This window comes from Solea senegalensis, linkage group LG5 (assembly GCF_019176455.1).
Source record: "Solea senegalensis isolate Sse05_10M linkage group LG5, IFAPA_SoseM_1, whole genome shotgun sequence".
Taxonomy (NCBI): domain Eukaryota; kingdom Metazoa; phylum Chordata; class Actinopteri; order Pleuronectiformes; family Soleidae; genus Solea; species Solea senegalensis.
The window spans coordinates 16103218-16120349 of record NC_058025.1 but is presented as its reverse complement, the minus strand read 5'-3'; the positions used below and the strand labels follow the sequence as shown (position 1 = coordinate 16120349).

Sequence of the window (17132 nt, the reverse complement as noted above, 5' to 3'; positions counted from 1 at the left end):
TAAGACCAATTGAAACGAGAAAATCCAACGTTAATTAAAAGTGTTGAAAGTGTGTCACATGATTGTTCTTTTTATTTGAATGCCAGTATGATTGAGTTGTCTTTATACACGGTGCTTGCTTAAACGAAGCTGAAAATGTAATGGCTTAGGTGATGTTTTTTTTCAAACATCTAAAATAAAGCAAGTCATTTTCACAACATCAATTGAATTACCATACAGAGAGTCAGCAAACTCATTTGACAGTGTGGGCCCCCGGGCTTGAAAATGTATATTTTAAAAAACCTATGCGTCGGCATTTTCTTTTCTTCTCATTTTTTGTTGTGTTCCAGACGTTGGAACGAGTCTGTGGATAAACCTGTTGAACTTGTTGTTTTCTCTGAATGAAAACGAACACGTTTACATTAATGCTGATATTCACTGTCCGACACTTTCCCGCGGCCACGCGAACAAATTCACGGAAAGACAAATTAAGACAAAAATCTGTCAAATCGGGCTCAATTCTCTGAAATGACTTAGAAATGAGAAAAGATGGAACATAAGGAGACTTCTTTTTGCATCAGAGTTTGACAACGTTTGACGTCCGTGCCTTGTTTCTGTGCTTGCTTTTGTCAATTGTGCTAATCTGCGAGGAAATTAAATCAAAGAAAAAAATCATATTTGAGCGGTTCATTTGGAAATCTTCTCTGCAAACATCACAAACATGTCATGCCTGATGCATCTTTATACATTTATACATAGTTTTGTAAGAGAGCGGAACACTAGCCTGTTATCAGTCATAGTTTACGATATCAACACTGGACAATTATTGTTATGTTGGTTTGTTTTCCAGCCTAAAACAACACAACATATCTCAAATGTTGCACAGCATGTGCAACATAAAGTGCATGCCTGTGTGTGTCGTTAGTATTTCAAGAGTGGGCCGTAAATTCCTGACTTTTTAAATTGTGCAGGGCCAATTGCTTATCTCAATTTATTAAAATGGCCATAGAAAGATTATCTGTAAAATAATGTTTCTTTAACCTATTTAGAAGAGTTCTGAAGTCTACTTGGGCTAAGTGGAGGCTGTAAGTTTGAAAGGTAGCTGCAATTTTATTGGAACACGAGAACCTTAGCTTATCTCCTTGAAAAATGTCTCTGTGTGTGTGTATGTGTGTGTGTCTTCTCAAATAGACACAGCTGTCACACCCCCACTACTGCACGACGCCTTTTCCAGATCCTCCATGACCAAGTCCTGCTCAGTGACGTGGTTGAGGCGCCTGGAAGTGGTTTTATCCAAGCTATTAAGAGAAATAGGCTCCAGAGAAGTCTGTGCATTGTTGGCCGGGAGCACAGAGTTTCCCTGCAGCCTGTGTGAGTAGGTCTTCCTCCGATGTCCATCTGCCGCGCACAGGCTGAACTTGAACACAGCTTGAAATCCGCTGCGGAAATTCTCATTGAAGAAACCGTAGATGATGGGATTGACGCTGCTGTTGAAGAAGGCGAGCCAGTGGGCAAAGGGGTAAATGTAAATGTTAATGATTCTGTACTGCGGCTCGGTGAGGCTGGCATAGTCGCTCAGCATCATGAGAGTCCACAGAGGCAGCCAGGAAAGAATGAAGAGCAGAGCGACGATCAAGAGCATCTTAATCACCCTTTGCTTTTTCTTTGACACAGTGTGACGGTTGTTGTGGCCCGGCTTTCCTTCTGACGGAACTGCCGTCTTGAAAAGCGTAATGCCAATCCGGGCGTACATTATCACAATGAGGGAAAGTGGGGCAAGGTAGATGTTTGCAAACAAGACCGTGGTGTAGATCTTCCTCATCTCCTGGTTTGGCCAGTTCTCCCTGCACCAATAAAACGGAGTTGTTTTGTTGTCGTAGCCGAGTAAAACCCGAATGCTTTGCTCCTTGGTCACTTGTAGCATCACCCCAGAAGGACACATAATGGATATGGCCAGAACCCAGATGATGACTATTATCAAGGTGGCTGTAGATATGGTCAGCTTTTGCTTGAAGGGGTAGACAATGCATCGGAATCTGCGGAGGAAGGATTTAGACATTTAGACAACGTGATGTTTCAAATGATTGTTTCCACTGGATATGAAAATAAATCATACTGGAGTCAAATGCACTTGTCAGTATTTCTGCAATAACACAGAACTAAATTGTAGTTGTTTTGCAAGGCAAGGCAACAACAAGGTAATTCAACGTGCTTTACCTAAAACATTAAAAAGCATAGAAAGAGATGTTTATAAAATGGCATTCAGATGAAAACAAAACAGGTGAAATGTATATAAAAGATATTAAGTAACAGAAGATTAAAATAAATAAATAAATAAAAAAAAATAAAAGATAAAAATACAAATAAAATAAAAAGGATAAAAATCATAGAGGTTACAGTGCAGTATTAGAAATTACTGAAAGGCAGTGGCAAACAGAAAACTCTTCAGTCTTGATTTAAAGGGGATATTTCTGGGACTTTGTTCCAGATATGCGGTGCATAGAAACTCAACGCTGCCTCTCCATGTTTAGTTCTGACTCTGGATGGTTCGTAGCTAAGCAGAAGATCAGAGATGTATTTTGGCCCTAAACCATTCAGTGCTTTGTAGACCAGCGAATAATATTATTATTATATTGAAGTCAATTCTTTGATACACAGGAAGCCAGTGTAAGGACTTCAGAACTGGAGTGATATGGGCTACTTTTTTGGTCTTAGCGAGGACTCTAGCGGCAGCATTCTGAATTAACTGCAGCTGTCTGATCGACTTTTTGGGGAGACCTGCAGGGACACTGTTACAATAGTCCAGCCTGCTTGGACAAGTTTTTCCAAATCCTGCTGAGACATAAGTCCTTTAATCCTTGATATATTCTTTAGGTGGTAGTAGGCTGACTTTGTAACTGTTTTAATGTGGCTGTTGAACTTCAAGTCCATGACAACCCCTAAGTTTCTGGCTTGGTTTCAGGCTTGCAGTTGAATTCAAATATTAACTTTCGTTGTTCTTATTTTAATCAGAAGAGACAAAGAAAATAAGATGGTAGCCATGGATACGTGCTTTTAGTTATGTGAAGAATGGGGACAAAAAGAGAAAAATCACAGCTACTGGAATGGAATGAGAGATGGAGCACACATGTGACCGATGCAGAGTCTCATTGAGTATGAATGGAATCACAGGGCAACACAACTCTCTGTGGACACGGAATGTGGAAAGTATGACCGAAGACTAGGAAGCGCACAGACACACCATGTGCTCACAACATGAAACAATAATTCTCAGCGCTCCGAGGACAAAGACGGAGTGGTGACAGGCAAAGACAAAGAAAAGGGAACATTCCAAGGAGATGTGCACCTTCAAGACACTGATGTTTCAGAGAGAAAGTCTCTGTCGTGCCATATTAGCATTTGTAGCATTTAAATGGTGTGACAGATAAGGGGAGGGCAGAAATAGGCCTGCAAAGTGATCTGTGTGTGAATCCAGTTGCCACAGGGTGAAAGAGGAGAGCTCTTTGTCTTCTCGCCCATTCAAATCGGATTCTAATCGCGTGGCTGATAAATATGTGACATGACTTTCACTTTTTGATGTCAGTGCGTGTCAATGTCTGTCCGTCTCTTCCAGAGGCGCAGACACCGCGGAGTGATTTTCAAAGGGCGACAGATTGACATCGCTGCATGTCTGAGGAGGAGGCGTTCAAATATCAGCTCTCTCAGTTTTCGAACTTGAAGACGTATTTTCACCCTCCTGTCCTCCATAATATCCTTTTATTATCCTTTAACTCCACTGTCCTCTAAACTGAAACTCTTCTCCATGCAAGCGGCACGCTCCAAGATGCTCACATATGTCCATGATGGCAGGAAAAACTATAGCAGGGCTGTTGTAATAGATAGATATCTGTACCTTCTTTTAAGGTGCATGTAAAGCAAGTATAGAAGTGACATTTTCATAAACAGTTTAACTTCTTCTCTATTACATTTCCTCATCTGTAGGAGTTTTGGACAAAGTGGCAGAGCTTTTCTGTGTTTTTTGGCATTTGTATTTTTTTATTTGTTTACTGCAAAGCACAGATAGATAGATAGATAGATAGATAGATAGATAGATAGATAGATAGATAGATAGATAGATAGATAGAACGTGCTATACAAATAAATGTAGTATTATTATTATGGGCATTGTGAACCCGCCTATAGTGCATCTAATTGGCATTTACATAAGCATGAAAACACTGTGCCATCTGCTACTTTAGACCAGGTTTTTGTTGCTCCAGCCTCACCTTATTTTAAGACCAACACATCCACGGGTGCACTGATGGGCACGAGTGCATTACTACACAACTTGGACACTTCACTGTTTGCCGTTATACGTCCTGTGAAGAGTAGAATCTCTGCATTTGCTTCACATGCACTTTAGAGTCAATCAAATATGTTGGGACTTGTTCCTTGGAAAAGACAACTCTTGGAAAAGGCAGGAAGTGAACAGTTTAACCCTCAGATGTTGTCACATACTGTAAGTCATAGAAGAAAAGAAAAGGTGCCATCGTCATGAACGGAATCTTAAATGTCAAAAATCAGCCACTGTACCTGTCGACAGCAATAGCCACCAGCGTGAAGACAGATGCTGACACAGAGATGCCTTGAACCATGCCACTCATTTTGCAGACCAAGCTCCCAAAAGGCCATCCTGTTTGACGGGAAAAAATATTTCTCAGATTAACAATAGAGACAGGCAGGCAGCACGATAAACAAGTTAAACTTTACATCTGTACACCACGTGCATGAATTAGGACTGTGCTTTGAAAAGAGCCATGCTGACAATGTGGTGTACTGGAGCAGCTGAAATGATTCATAATAGTGTATTATCTCAACTTAATCCCTCCTTCAGCAGTACTTAATCAAAGTGTCCACTATGTTTGATACTAAGGCAAACTAATCTAATCATACAGTAGAGCAAGCTCTCATCAATACAACACAACCTTTCCTTGAACCTAATTGTCATACATGTTTTATTAAACGTTAACTGATTCTGGTTCAGTGTTAGAAGTAAGTATTAATTATGATAAAGACAGAAAGTAATTTGAATTTAGACATTATTGAATTGCGGAGAGAAACCGTTTCAACTTGGCTTATGAGTGTTACATTAATCAGCACTAGAGAGTCTTAGAAGTGAGTAAAATTAACAAATGTTCAAAAAAAAAACACAGGACTAGTCCCCACTAGTCAATTAAAAACAAAGGCAATTTAAAAAGTGATACTGAAGAAGTGCATTAAAGGACGTTTGCCCCCTTCTGAAAAAAGTTAATGCTTGCCCTTTCAGATGAACCAAATGATATGCCCGAGTGAAGTGATTGATTAGTCCCTCTAGTGCACTCACACTAGTTTTTTAACAAGAATTGACCCAGTTCTTGAAACTTGCATCTCTTTGACCTTCAGAGGGACAAATGCACCGCGATCTACTGGTCAGTTGATGTTTTGCAGAGTTTGGAGTGTTCCAGGCAATCCTGAGCTTTGTTCTCTTTGGTGGCATGATGAGGGCACTTTCGCTTTCAAGAGAGTGGAGGTGAGAGTAATGATACACTCAAGAGTCACCTCCATTTGTTTCCCCTTGACCTTTCATTTTAACTGTTGTTTTTTTTTTTATATATCCTTCCTCCCTTCTGTTGGAGAGCAAGCACTTTATATTATTTTTTTACTGAAACATATCCCGAGTGGAAACACTCTTTTCAAAAATGTCTTTTTCACTGTAAGCAGTTACTGCCATAAAACGTATGTGCCGTGATATCACTTTTGAGCGGGCGTGGCATACACTTTCCTGTATTTCATGTATTACTTGTTGCTTCTTTTGTCAGATTCAAGAATTGCAAGTGGCCAGCTGTGATGCACTCGGTGAAATACCATGATCAAATGCATCGCTAAATAAAACAGTGCAAACTGTAGAGATTAAAATGGTAGATTAGATCAAGAGTTTCTCTGAAAGACAGCCTGAAATTCTCAGTTTTATATTTGTAAGACAGATAGGACAAACAAGAGGCTCATATCACTGCAGACAGACAGAACTTCATGTAATCATATATCTAAAGGCACTTTTCCACACATCATTGACAAAAAAAAACAACAACAAAAAAACACCCCCAAACATTTGGCTCTTGTTTGCAATGGAAATCAACATTCAGTACTGGGTAAAAGAACTCTATAGGCACAGGTTAGCCTTGGCTCTGGCTCTCAATCAGCAGCGTGCTAAAATAACACACGGGCGACCTCATTAATTTAAGCTTCTACTGCTTTTATTTTGGGATTCTAGTTACAAAGTCTGCACATTGTGATGCACACCGCTCAAGGAACCACCTCATATTGTTCAGTTTGACTGTTTGACTGTTCAGTCCACTGTAACATGTGACGTCTCAGCAAAACCACAGAAGAACATGAACCAGGTGTTAAATAACTGTATTTTAAACATAATACTGTAATATTTTTGTTTCAGTGTATTTACAGTGTATTGCCACTCCCCTTTGAGAAGTTCATACATCTCAAAAAATGATTTGTAAGCCCCATATTGCCATATCCCTTGACAGAAATATTGACTGGATTTATATCATGATAAATATTGATATCAAAAGATATTAAAACAATTTTTTACCATATCACCCATCCCATCCCAAGTCCTACATGGGGAAGGTTCATTTCTCAGCTCAGGCAGCTGGTTAGGTAGAAGGACAATTTTGGCTATACTTTGAACCCACATGGACACTAGTGGAAATGCCCCACAACTCATTGTGCCTTGTCCATGCACGAAAACTCAATCCCCATTGCTCGTTATTAACTGGACACCAACTCAGACAAGTTGTTGGTTTTGGATAAAACAAGTGGGGAATATTCTCATTTTCCCATAGATTTCTGTTCAAACCAAATTCTTTTTTGCAGCCAGTACAGTCAGCCCCTAATGGTTGTTCAATATATCCATATTTTCTGGTTTCTGGTTTCTGGTCCAATAGTTCTGCTTCAAAAAAGAAATAAAATATGAGAAACACTTGCTATAATGGCCATACAGCGTAATTGTTCCGCACTTTATTGGAACACATCCAGATAATACAGGAAAGATGGATTTTTAAAAGTGTGAATTTAAAAAAAAAAAGTGTGACCTGTGGAATCCTAAATACTGTTCTGTCCTACTATTTAATGCAATCGTGGCAGGTTTATTCAAGGCATGCTTGACATAAGAACAACAGAGCTGGTGGTGCTCTGAGACTTTAGTTCAGTATGTGCGTGGCATCAGCAGCGTTTGATGAATATTGGAGGAACACCTAATGACATTACGAGCTCCAATAACTCATTATTCTGGTTCAGAAGTCAGGGGTGGAGGCAAAATAATCATTGCAATTACCTTTCATAAGCTTACTTAAAGTGTTGCAAACATTTTTGGTTAATGACGGACCAAAAGTACGCCTTTGCGAAGACATTAACACAAAAGTTGCGGTGTGAAATATCCTATTGCGAAGAATCTATTTGAACATGATAAAGGCTCTTAGTGATAAAGTGAGAATACAAAGGAAACATGGAGGAGCTGGACTTCTGCAGATAATGTGGATCTCTGAATGATTTAAAGTTTCAGAACACAATTTGTTATTTTATCCTCTTTATGTCCTTGTAGCTATAAATAACATTGTCTGAGGACAGAAACTGAAGAAAATCTGGTGTGGTTGTAGGACTTTGTATGATAAAAGTTGTCACAGCAGGTCATAAGTACAACTTATACATCCCACCACCACAGAAGCCAAACTCTTAGAAGAAGAACAGGGAGGACAGCTTCACTTAATCTATCTACATTATCGGGCTGGGTAGCTGTATCAACGTCAGGTGAGACGTTGGATTTAGGTGAAACTTTTCCTAATTTCCTCCACTTTTCAGTACTTGTCATGCTGCAAATTGCATTACATCATTCACTTTGCTCTTCCACGTCCACAGCAACTTAGAATAACTTGAATTAATCAGCAGCTGCAAGTGAATAAATATAAAAGCGGAGTCCTCTCGTGCAGGCAGCTAAAAGCATGTTTGGTGCTGCAGGAGAGGTGCTCTGGTTTCTTCTATCTGGTCATTTCATTGCCACTTAAACTGCACTTTCACTTCATTTTCTATTAATTGCACTATTTCACTGTAATACCGCTTTTGTTGTAATATCTTTTGCGAGGGACAACGTGAGTAGACGTGTTGTGTAATCTTGTCAAGCACAGTTGAAAATAAAGCAGTTTTTCTAGGTATTTTTGGTCATGTGCTTAGTTTAACTGACTAAAGAATCCTAATCAAACGTTCAAAGTCAGTCCTGATGAAGCCTGTATTGCCTGTGTGCAATCCCAGGGCTTTTAAACTGCTGATAAACTGCTCCAGATGAATGTGTTTCTGTTTTTTAATCGACCGTTGTGCACTGACGGGCTTTAAATCCTCTGGGTCCTCCTCACACATGCTGTGTTTTGAATTGAGCATTGGTTGATTTAAACCCAGCATGCAATTCGAAGAAGACGTAAACATTCAATCATTCAGCGAACTCTCCTCCCGTTCAAAGTACGTTATTATTAACGTCAATTAATCGCTTGATCCCTTGGAACTCTTTCGTGATGTGCATATATGGTGCCGTAGTTGTAATTTAGTCTATACATGTTCAGACCACAGAAGAAAAAAAAGAGTCTTGAGAATAAAGTCTAAATCTGACCTTATGCTTCATCAAAAGTCTGTATCTATGGCGTATTGCCATCTGCAGAGAAAAATAAGGTATGTGGTATTTTCTTTTCCATTCTTATTTAAATGTGGTAGTCATAATCACTTGAATTATTTATTCATTGTGTGTTTAATTGTGAGTATTGTCATTACCGCAGCAATTTCATAAAACAAACCTTCTAGATTTCCTTAAACCCCATGTGCCTGATGTAGACGATAATGACTCATTACGCTGCTTTCAGTTGTTTCAAATTGACACAGTAACAGGAAAGCAATGGGGGAAATAAGTGGTGTTGTAATTATTTAGGTGAGTCACAGCAATCACAAGCAAGTCATTTCTCTGCTCACATTCTTGTGATTGTTACAAAATGTGCTTGCAGGCATTATATATTTAATCATTTTTCAAAATTACTCTTGACACGGCGTTGTATCCAGATCAAATGTAATTTCAAAAAGCCTCGGAAACAACATGGAAGGAATTTGGTGCACGGATCCCCAATGATTGCACTTGTTTTCCAAACATTCATCTTCATGCATTTACAAATGCACTGCAGGCTATCCCAGTCACTACCACTGGCCTAAAGATCACTCATGCGGGATTTGTTTCATCAACTGTCAAGTCGAATCAGCACAATAAGTGGAAAGGCCTGATCTTATGCATGCGACTACTGCATCCCTGACAAATCACCATTTTAGCCCCTGACTCTTCCTTGGTCACCACAGGCTGTTAAAAAATTTTAAAAATAGCAACATTACATGTTGTTCTCGAGGTCCATTTTGTTTGTCCTTCTTACACCCTTCTTTGTCCTAATTCGTAACCCTGCAATTAATGAAATAATTTCCACATATATTAGGATCAGGGTTAATCAAAAGACTCTCCGAAAGTCCGCCCTACAGCACAGTGAACCTGTAATTCTTCATTACAAACCCTGAATTACTGAAGGGTTTATCTTCCAATTTCAGTGTTAGACTAAACCCTACAATAAGGCTCAGTTTCCAGCACTTACTCCATCCATTAATCCCAGCTGTTCTTATGCTCGGCTATGCCCCAGGATTAAGGCTTACGTGTTCAGGATATAACCATTAGCTGATGTTTAGCATTTTGTTGTTTCCCACATAAATAATCCAGTCTATAGCAGTAACATGGTGCATGCACATGCAATATCCAATCCACTCTTTGTGTGCAACAGAGCAACAGTGACGGTTCAGTGACACGGCGACAGACTACACCATGTATGAGTCATTCTCGTGTGAGATAAGAAACAACTGTGTTGCATGCCAGTCATGCACAGCTCCAGGTGAAAATGGTCCAGCTGTGTGTATGTGGAGGGTATAAACTTTATTGACGTCGAAGACTGGCATAGTGCACAAGCAAACACAAGGATCATAGCACTGAAAACACACACACACACACACATCTGCACTGCAGCAAGACACCAAGTTTATTCACTGGCTACCACTTTATCCTCCCCTTGAGGGTCGCAAGGCTGCTGGAGCCAATCCCAGGGCCACAGGGCCACAGGGCCAACATACAGAGACAAACGAGCATTCACTCTTGCACCTACGGTGAATTTAGAGTGTCCAATTAACCTTGTACCTTGCATGAAAGTGCCCATGAAAAAAACACCCATGAAAAAAAAACCACAAGCACACGGGGAGAACATTTAAACTCCATACAGAAAATAACTCGGTCAGACTGAGTCAGAAAACCGATTTCTTTGCTGTGAGACACTCAAAGTGCAAAAACAGGCCAAAATATGTGGAACTATGTACAGGCGTTTCTCCAACTCTCTCCTCTCTGGTGAAAAAGACGCTGATTCGCCGGATTCCCGCAACAGCACAATAACCCTGTCGTGTAATTGCGGTCCTGCAAAGTGTCGTCTGTTAAAGGGTGAATGACATGGCACATTCAGACATTCAGACTAAGCACTAAAATAATTACTTTACCTCCTAATCCCTTGTGAATAGGGTTAAAGTATAGTAAATGAACTGTATTTGTGTTGTGCGCTTCTCACCTTGTTGACCTACAAACACTACTGTTTTGTCACTCATACAGCACATCTATACACACAGTGCCTTCTCTGTCGTACACCATTCACTCGCTGCCACACAGCCATCGGCGATTTGGAGCAATTTGGCCCTCAGTGTTGTGAAATTGAAAATGTTTTTTTTTCTTCTTCTTTTTTTTTATTAACTGTGAAATTGTAACTGGAGCATGGCAGGCTACACTGCATTTATAACGCTCTTCATTGCAGAGTTAGATATGAAGATTGATATAAAACCCTGCACAATTAATATCTACAACTACAGACCGAATGTTTTTCCGCTTAGATAAGCATAAAGACTAAGCAGAGCCTGAATTTTCAGAGCTATCACTGTCGCCCTGTTATTTTTAACCAGGACTTTAACTTTGAAAAGATCAAGCTAACTTTACTTAAACATACACTAAGTAGTGAACACAAAACACTAGAGTAGTAGTGACCACTCTAGTATTAATATTGCTTGGAAAGCAAATTAGTGCATTGCCCAAACTATTACACTATTATTTTAGGTTTATATCTGTTGATATCTTGAGATAAACAAGACCACACTGCCAGTTTTGCTTGAACAACAAACTTCTAGTTTTTACACAGTCACAGTACGACACAGTAAGACGAGTACTCTTCTGCTCACCTGTGATAATGTTGTCCAGGAGTGTGGTGGGCATGCAGAAAATCCCAACCAGGAGGTCGCTCACAGCAAGATTCAGGATGAACAAGTTGGTCACAGTCCGCATGTTTTTGCTCCGCAGCACGATGAAGCACACCACCCCATTCCCCACCATGCACACGAGGAAGATGAGCAGGTAGGACACGATGAAGATAGCCGCGGTGGAGGACTGGTGCAGGTAAAATCCTACATAGGTGATGTTTTTCCTGGGTATGACGGACTCTTCTGAGTTGTTGTAAAATGTCCAGTTGTCATAGAGTAGAGATAGGTTGGTCTCGGGTACTTCGGGTGCTTCGTTCATTTTAAACCTGTAAAAAATGAAAGAGGGTCTGATGACTTCACGATGAGTCAGATCTTCTTATGTTGTAGTATAAAATGATGGAAGTGTTGGAGGCATGATGAGTACGTGAAAGTATGTATGTCAAGGTCAATGGAGGAAGGTAAAACTTATCAAAACAGTGACGTGGGTTTGTTTGTATCTGCTCTGTTCCACATCCTTGGTCCTATTCTTGTTCAGCAGTGATCTTTTTTCCTTTTGACTTCTTTATGTTGTTCAGCCATAAAGAATGAACGCGAGCTCTTCTTCTGGCTGCAAAGAGACTATATTATATTCCTAGTGGGGATGGGTGAACAATTCCTCCTCCATTGTGGAGCAAGGCTTAAAACTTGGCTGTGTTCAAATGTACAAAAGCACTAACGCCAACAGTTGTGTGTTCGTACATTCAGCCAAACAACATCAGCCTTAATTCGGAGCCAGATATTTCACCACCTGCTGAACTTCAAGACCTTCACTTCTCTTGTGCCATGACTTCATGCAGCCTGCACCACCTGCTGCCGGCTCTTTAGCTGCTGCTTTCTGCACTTGTTAACTTTGTGCATCTGTTGTTTAGCATTGGGCAGGTTGTGTACAGTGGCTGCATGTTTACTGACTAATATATCTGGAAACAATATGTATGTGGGCAAAGGGAGAAAAATGGCTGGCAATGAATCCAAAAAAATGGGATAAAAGACCTTAAACTGCAAGACGGGAGCTACAGCTTTGTGTAGTCAGACAGAAACATGCAGCGAACCCCGTTATAAACTGTGCTTAGGTCTACGATACGTTTCAGTGTGGCTCAAACTCAGCGTGGCTAAAGTAGAATGTTATAGTTCTTTTTGTGGCATGGACCCAAAACCAGACGTTCCATACTGCCAATGCAGGCGATGCAGAGCTGCTCAGCCTTTGACAGGGGTGACACCCACCCTGTTGTAAGTTGGCGTGCCATCAAATTAATCTTGGAGATATTATTTGAAGATTGAAAATCCTGAAAACTGTTTCCCTAAAACCCAAAATACAAACAGGGACTAGTAAATGTGTTTTGTAGACGAACAATGTCACAACACATTATCAAAATGCTCTTTGACTTTCATCAGCATAAAACAAACAAAAAGAAAATTACTCTGAAAGCAATTTCACACAGAAACCTGAAAAAGCTCATGTCGGTTGAACACCAATGCAAATGTGATTCATATGATTTGTGCAATTCCCACAGACGTGAGGGATGCAGTTGATTGATCCAATTTGTATTGCTCTGCACTAACGGCAGCCATAACAGGAGGGACATATGTTCTCATGTTGTCATTTGTATTATTGTGACCACAATATCTTAGAAAAGCCTTGTGGGGAATTTCTTTATTGATTGCGTTCAAGGATGAAGTGATCAGTGGTTCATAGGTCAAACCGCAATTATAACTCAATTACTCTATAACTCAGTTATCATCAAGATACTTTAAAATAATATGATTAGAAAAATCATATTACCCTACAGTTTAAAGGTAAGACATATGTAAGACATTTATTTATTTTAAAATGACCATGTGTCATCAGAGAGGAAGGAAACATGTATAATTGAAATACTGGTTTCACTGATAATAATGGTGCCACTAGTATGTTCACAAAATACACTGCGGGCTGAGTTTATGTGCATGTGTAGTGCAGCTGGCACACAGGTAAAATAGCATCTCTTAATTCAATTCAGTTTCACTGTTAATCATTTCTTCACACAAGAATCCAAATTTTAGATCACTTTTTTAGGCGGAGCTATGGGGGGGGATGTCTGAAGGAAGGGGCTTGCACTTTTGAATTCAAGGTGTAGCTTGTTCAAACTGTTTTTTTCCAGGCACAGTCAACGTAGGCAATATGGAAATGAGACATGATTACATTGCACATATACAAATGAGTGTATGATAACATGTAGTGCCTTTTCAGGCTGGCTTTCCATTGAAAGTAGTTCATAGCGACACTGATTCCAGCAGAACAGCATTGCCAAACCTAAAAAGCCTCACTACTCCTCTCAAAAATGTCTCAACTGTGGTCAAACCCAGAGGAGAAGGAAAACGAGGTTCTAAAGTAAAGAGGAGGGTGATGACAGACCATGACAGATATGCTGCTGTCTTGGACAGAAGTAAACTTGGGAATTTCAGCCAACATTAGCTCATGCTCTCTGTCTCCCTCTCTTTCATACACTTCATCAGTAGACATTTAACGTATATAAATGTTTTTACAGACCATCATTGTTGCTTTGATTACTCCTCTCACCATATATTCTGTGTGTCTGAGCTGCTGTAACCTTGCTGCTGCTGCTGCTGCTGTTATCAGTTTTAACTGGTTGTTGGAGATGTGTAAATGTAAGGTGGTACATTATCATTTGAGGATGTGATGAGTCAGAGATTGTGGGATTCAAATCTCAGGGCCACTTTTCCTTTATCTTTGCCTTACTGGGCAGACATATGTTATTAGATGTCCTCTTTGGGTGAAATATAATATAGATTGAAGATGACTTTAAAAATTTGCCTTAGTCACGCTGAACTGATATTCTATCATTTCCATCAAAATAAATCCTGTTTGTATATTAATGCAGAGACATAATTGACATAATGTAGTTACATCATACCACAGGGCACAGTCTGCATAATGATAATGACAGATTTCTTATGTATCCTTCCAGATTTGTTTTCCAAGATTAAGTGGATTGCTTTCACAGTGCACTGCTGATATTCACTTGCAGCATGTTTGCGTAACTGTTGTTCGACTGTGGAGGAATCACTGTGGGGGGATCTTGTTCTCCCGGAATGTGCGTTATTTGGGAAAAATTTGCTGACCTCTGAAAGTCCAGCTAACTTCACGGTAACCTATAGGGATTTTATAGACATCATGTTTTTCCAGTGAGTTATAGATGTGGTTTGAGAGGCTTTGCTCCATCGTGAGAGGATGGAGGATTTTCTTGAAAAATCTGCACTAACTCTAATTCATGGTGCAAGGTTAGCACTTTGGAATTCCAGCACAGATATGATCATTTTGCACTTTTAACCTTGCTGTTGTATAATGGAATTACATATGACTCCTTCTTTCACATATATCCAACACATGCCATAATTCAGGAGTTGGAATGGTGGAGGATTGAGGTAAGGTCATTATGGTGTATGGAGACCACATAACCTGTGGAAAATATGTACACTATTACTTGCTTAGCAGTGCACTGATCCTGACGTGATCTGGATTAACATTTGCCTCAGGCTTAAGGATTTACGTCAGGTTGCAGAGATACAGTGTGTGCCATAGGTTGTCTTCAAGTGCTAACAAATCACTAGTGGACAGAGGCAACTTGCAAAATATTACAAACATAACACAGTGTGGTCTTAGGACTTGATGTTTTTTGTACTTGCAGAAGGATTTTAACACCAAACATTCAACTATTGGAGAAAACAATGCAGGTATTTGTAGCCATCATTCACTCTCACTCTCATTAAGTACCTCATTAACCAATCATCATACCATGGCCTGCAGACCATGGGAGGCTTTCTAATATGACTCATGATGACCAATGTTTAATAGGACACAAACATGAGGATCTCCATCTCTCAGCAATACAGTGCCATGGTATAGTATTAGCAGGTTGCACGACCTACAACAGGGCTTAAAGAGAACAATGCACATGACTGCATGTGACTTGTGTGGTCACTGGTAATTTAGCCCATAATAAATGACAAATCAGAAGATGAAAAATCTATCACGCCAGCAAACACACATTTATCAAGACTTTTGCCTTAGAAAATGTCAAAACAGTCAGTCAGTCTTTGAAATCCATGATTACAACATGACAACATAGTTATAATAAGAGCATAATCCAGCTGTGTCTGACTCAGTGCTCAGGTTGTATGTACAGCAGAGACTTTTATTCCAGTCCAGTGTCACTCAAAAACTTATCTGACACCTGACAAACTCATCAACACCTGAGAGTTGTCAGATTTTTATTTTATTTTTGTACATTCACACACCAATTATCCCACTTCAGTTATACAGCACATGTGTTGATATTTCAGGCGCTTTAATTTGCTCCATGTGAGAAAATAAGCAGTACTTGACTGAGGGCTGCTGCACTTGTCATGCTTGATCTCACTTTGACACGTTCTACCGTGTTACATCTTCAAAGCCAATATAAAGTGGAAATTATCGGGGGGAGGCAGTGGCTGGCCAAAGGCAATGCCCGGTTCAGGGTTGAATTTATTTTATTAATTAAATTAAGTTATTCATTTATTACGAACGCTTGTTCATCGAGGTCTCAGACTCTCCTCAGCCCCGCAATGAGCAAAGCATATGCCCCTGGTTCTATCCATCAGTGAAACGCACGCAACACCGAATGTATTCGTTTCGCTCTTTTACCAGCAGCCTGTCTCCATGGATCAGGGTGAGAGGATCCATGGATCTGAGAGCGAAGCCAACTATCGTTTTTTTTCCGCCAACTCTGTGTGCTGAAAGTGCGCGTGTTAGAGTTGTGTGCAAATGTGAGGAGCTGACCGCGCTTAAACGCATGCATGACTGACTTCTCCTGGACAATGATGTCCCTGTGGTTCCTGGCATCAGTGAATCAAAGCGGACAGCAGGACGGAGAGGTTCAGGACTGCCGCGCACGACAAACCATGGTTTTGGACCCGATTCCGTCGGTGCGCTACAGCAACTCCAACTTTACGCAGAGAGAATTTGTGTTTGTTGGGTCTTTTTTTCCCCTCTTTTTTTTTTATTTGAAAAAAATGGAATTTCAACGATAAATATCCACCACACCTGCGGTACCTGGTATTATATCGTGCACAAGGATAACTGACAGTAAATGGCGACGATGGGAAAAGTCTTACCTCGTTAATTTGTTTCAAATCACGCTGACGACGGGCTGTGCGCTGCGAGGAAAAGAAAAGTAAGGAGGAAAAAAGGAAAAAAGTCCACTTTCCTCAGAATAAGACATACGAAGAGAAAAGAAAATACTCAGGGGAGTATGTGGAAAATTAAGAGTGAAGCAGCAGCTCGGTCCCCCGCTGTGTCCGCTTTATGATTCTGGGTTTGCTTCATGAGGCACAGGACGCGCGTATGGAGCCGCTTAGGGCGCAAGTGGAGGATTTACGGTCGGATCCGTTAGTATTTGATGCGTGACGTGGAGAGTGAAGTGGGTGGGGGTGTAAGAGGGATATATGAACAGGCTAATGGTTGAGTGATAACCACGCGCGCGCACACACACAAAAACCCTCCTCCTCTGATCTCTTCCAGCTGCGGTCTCTCCCTGAAATGTCAAGAGCTGGTGATTAGAGAGACCGATGTGATGGTGAGAGTGCGGGTCACAGATGGGTCTGATGGATCGGCACATATATAATGTAAACTGTCAGAGTAAAGCCCCTCTGCAACAACACATAGTCTTCTTCCATCTCTCCTGTGTCCA

The 17132-nt window shown here is 40.4% G+C and overlaps 1 protein-coding gene across 1 annotated transcript; it reads right to left on the bottom strand.

Moving 5' to 3' along the window:
* Positions 1-290: 290 nt before the first annotated feature.
* Positions 291-16802, bottom strand: npffr2a (neuropeptide FF receptor 2a). The gene is made up of 4 exons (XM_044026727.1): positions 16558-16802; positions 11350-11693; positions 4552-4651; positions 291-2015 (listed from the first exon to the last, which is right to left on the bottom strand). Exons 2-4 carry the CDS (start codon positions 11684-11686, stop codon positions 1163-1165), a joined length of 1290 nt encoding a protein of 429 aa, XP_043882662.1. The 5' UTR covers positions 11687-11693; positions 16558-16802; the 3' UTR covers positions 291-1162.
* Positions 16803-17132: the final 330 nt, after the last annotated feature.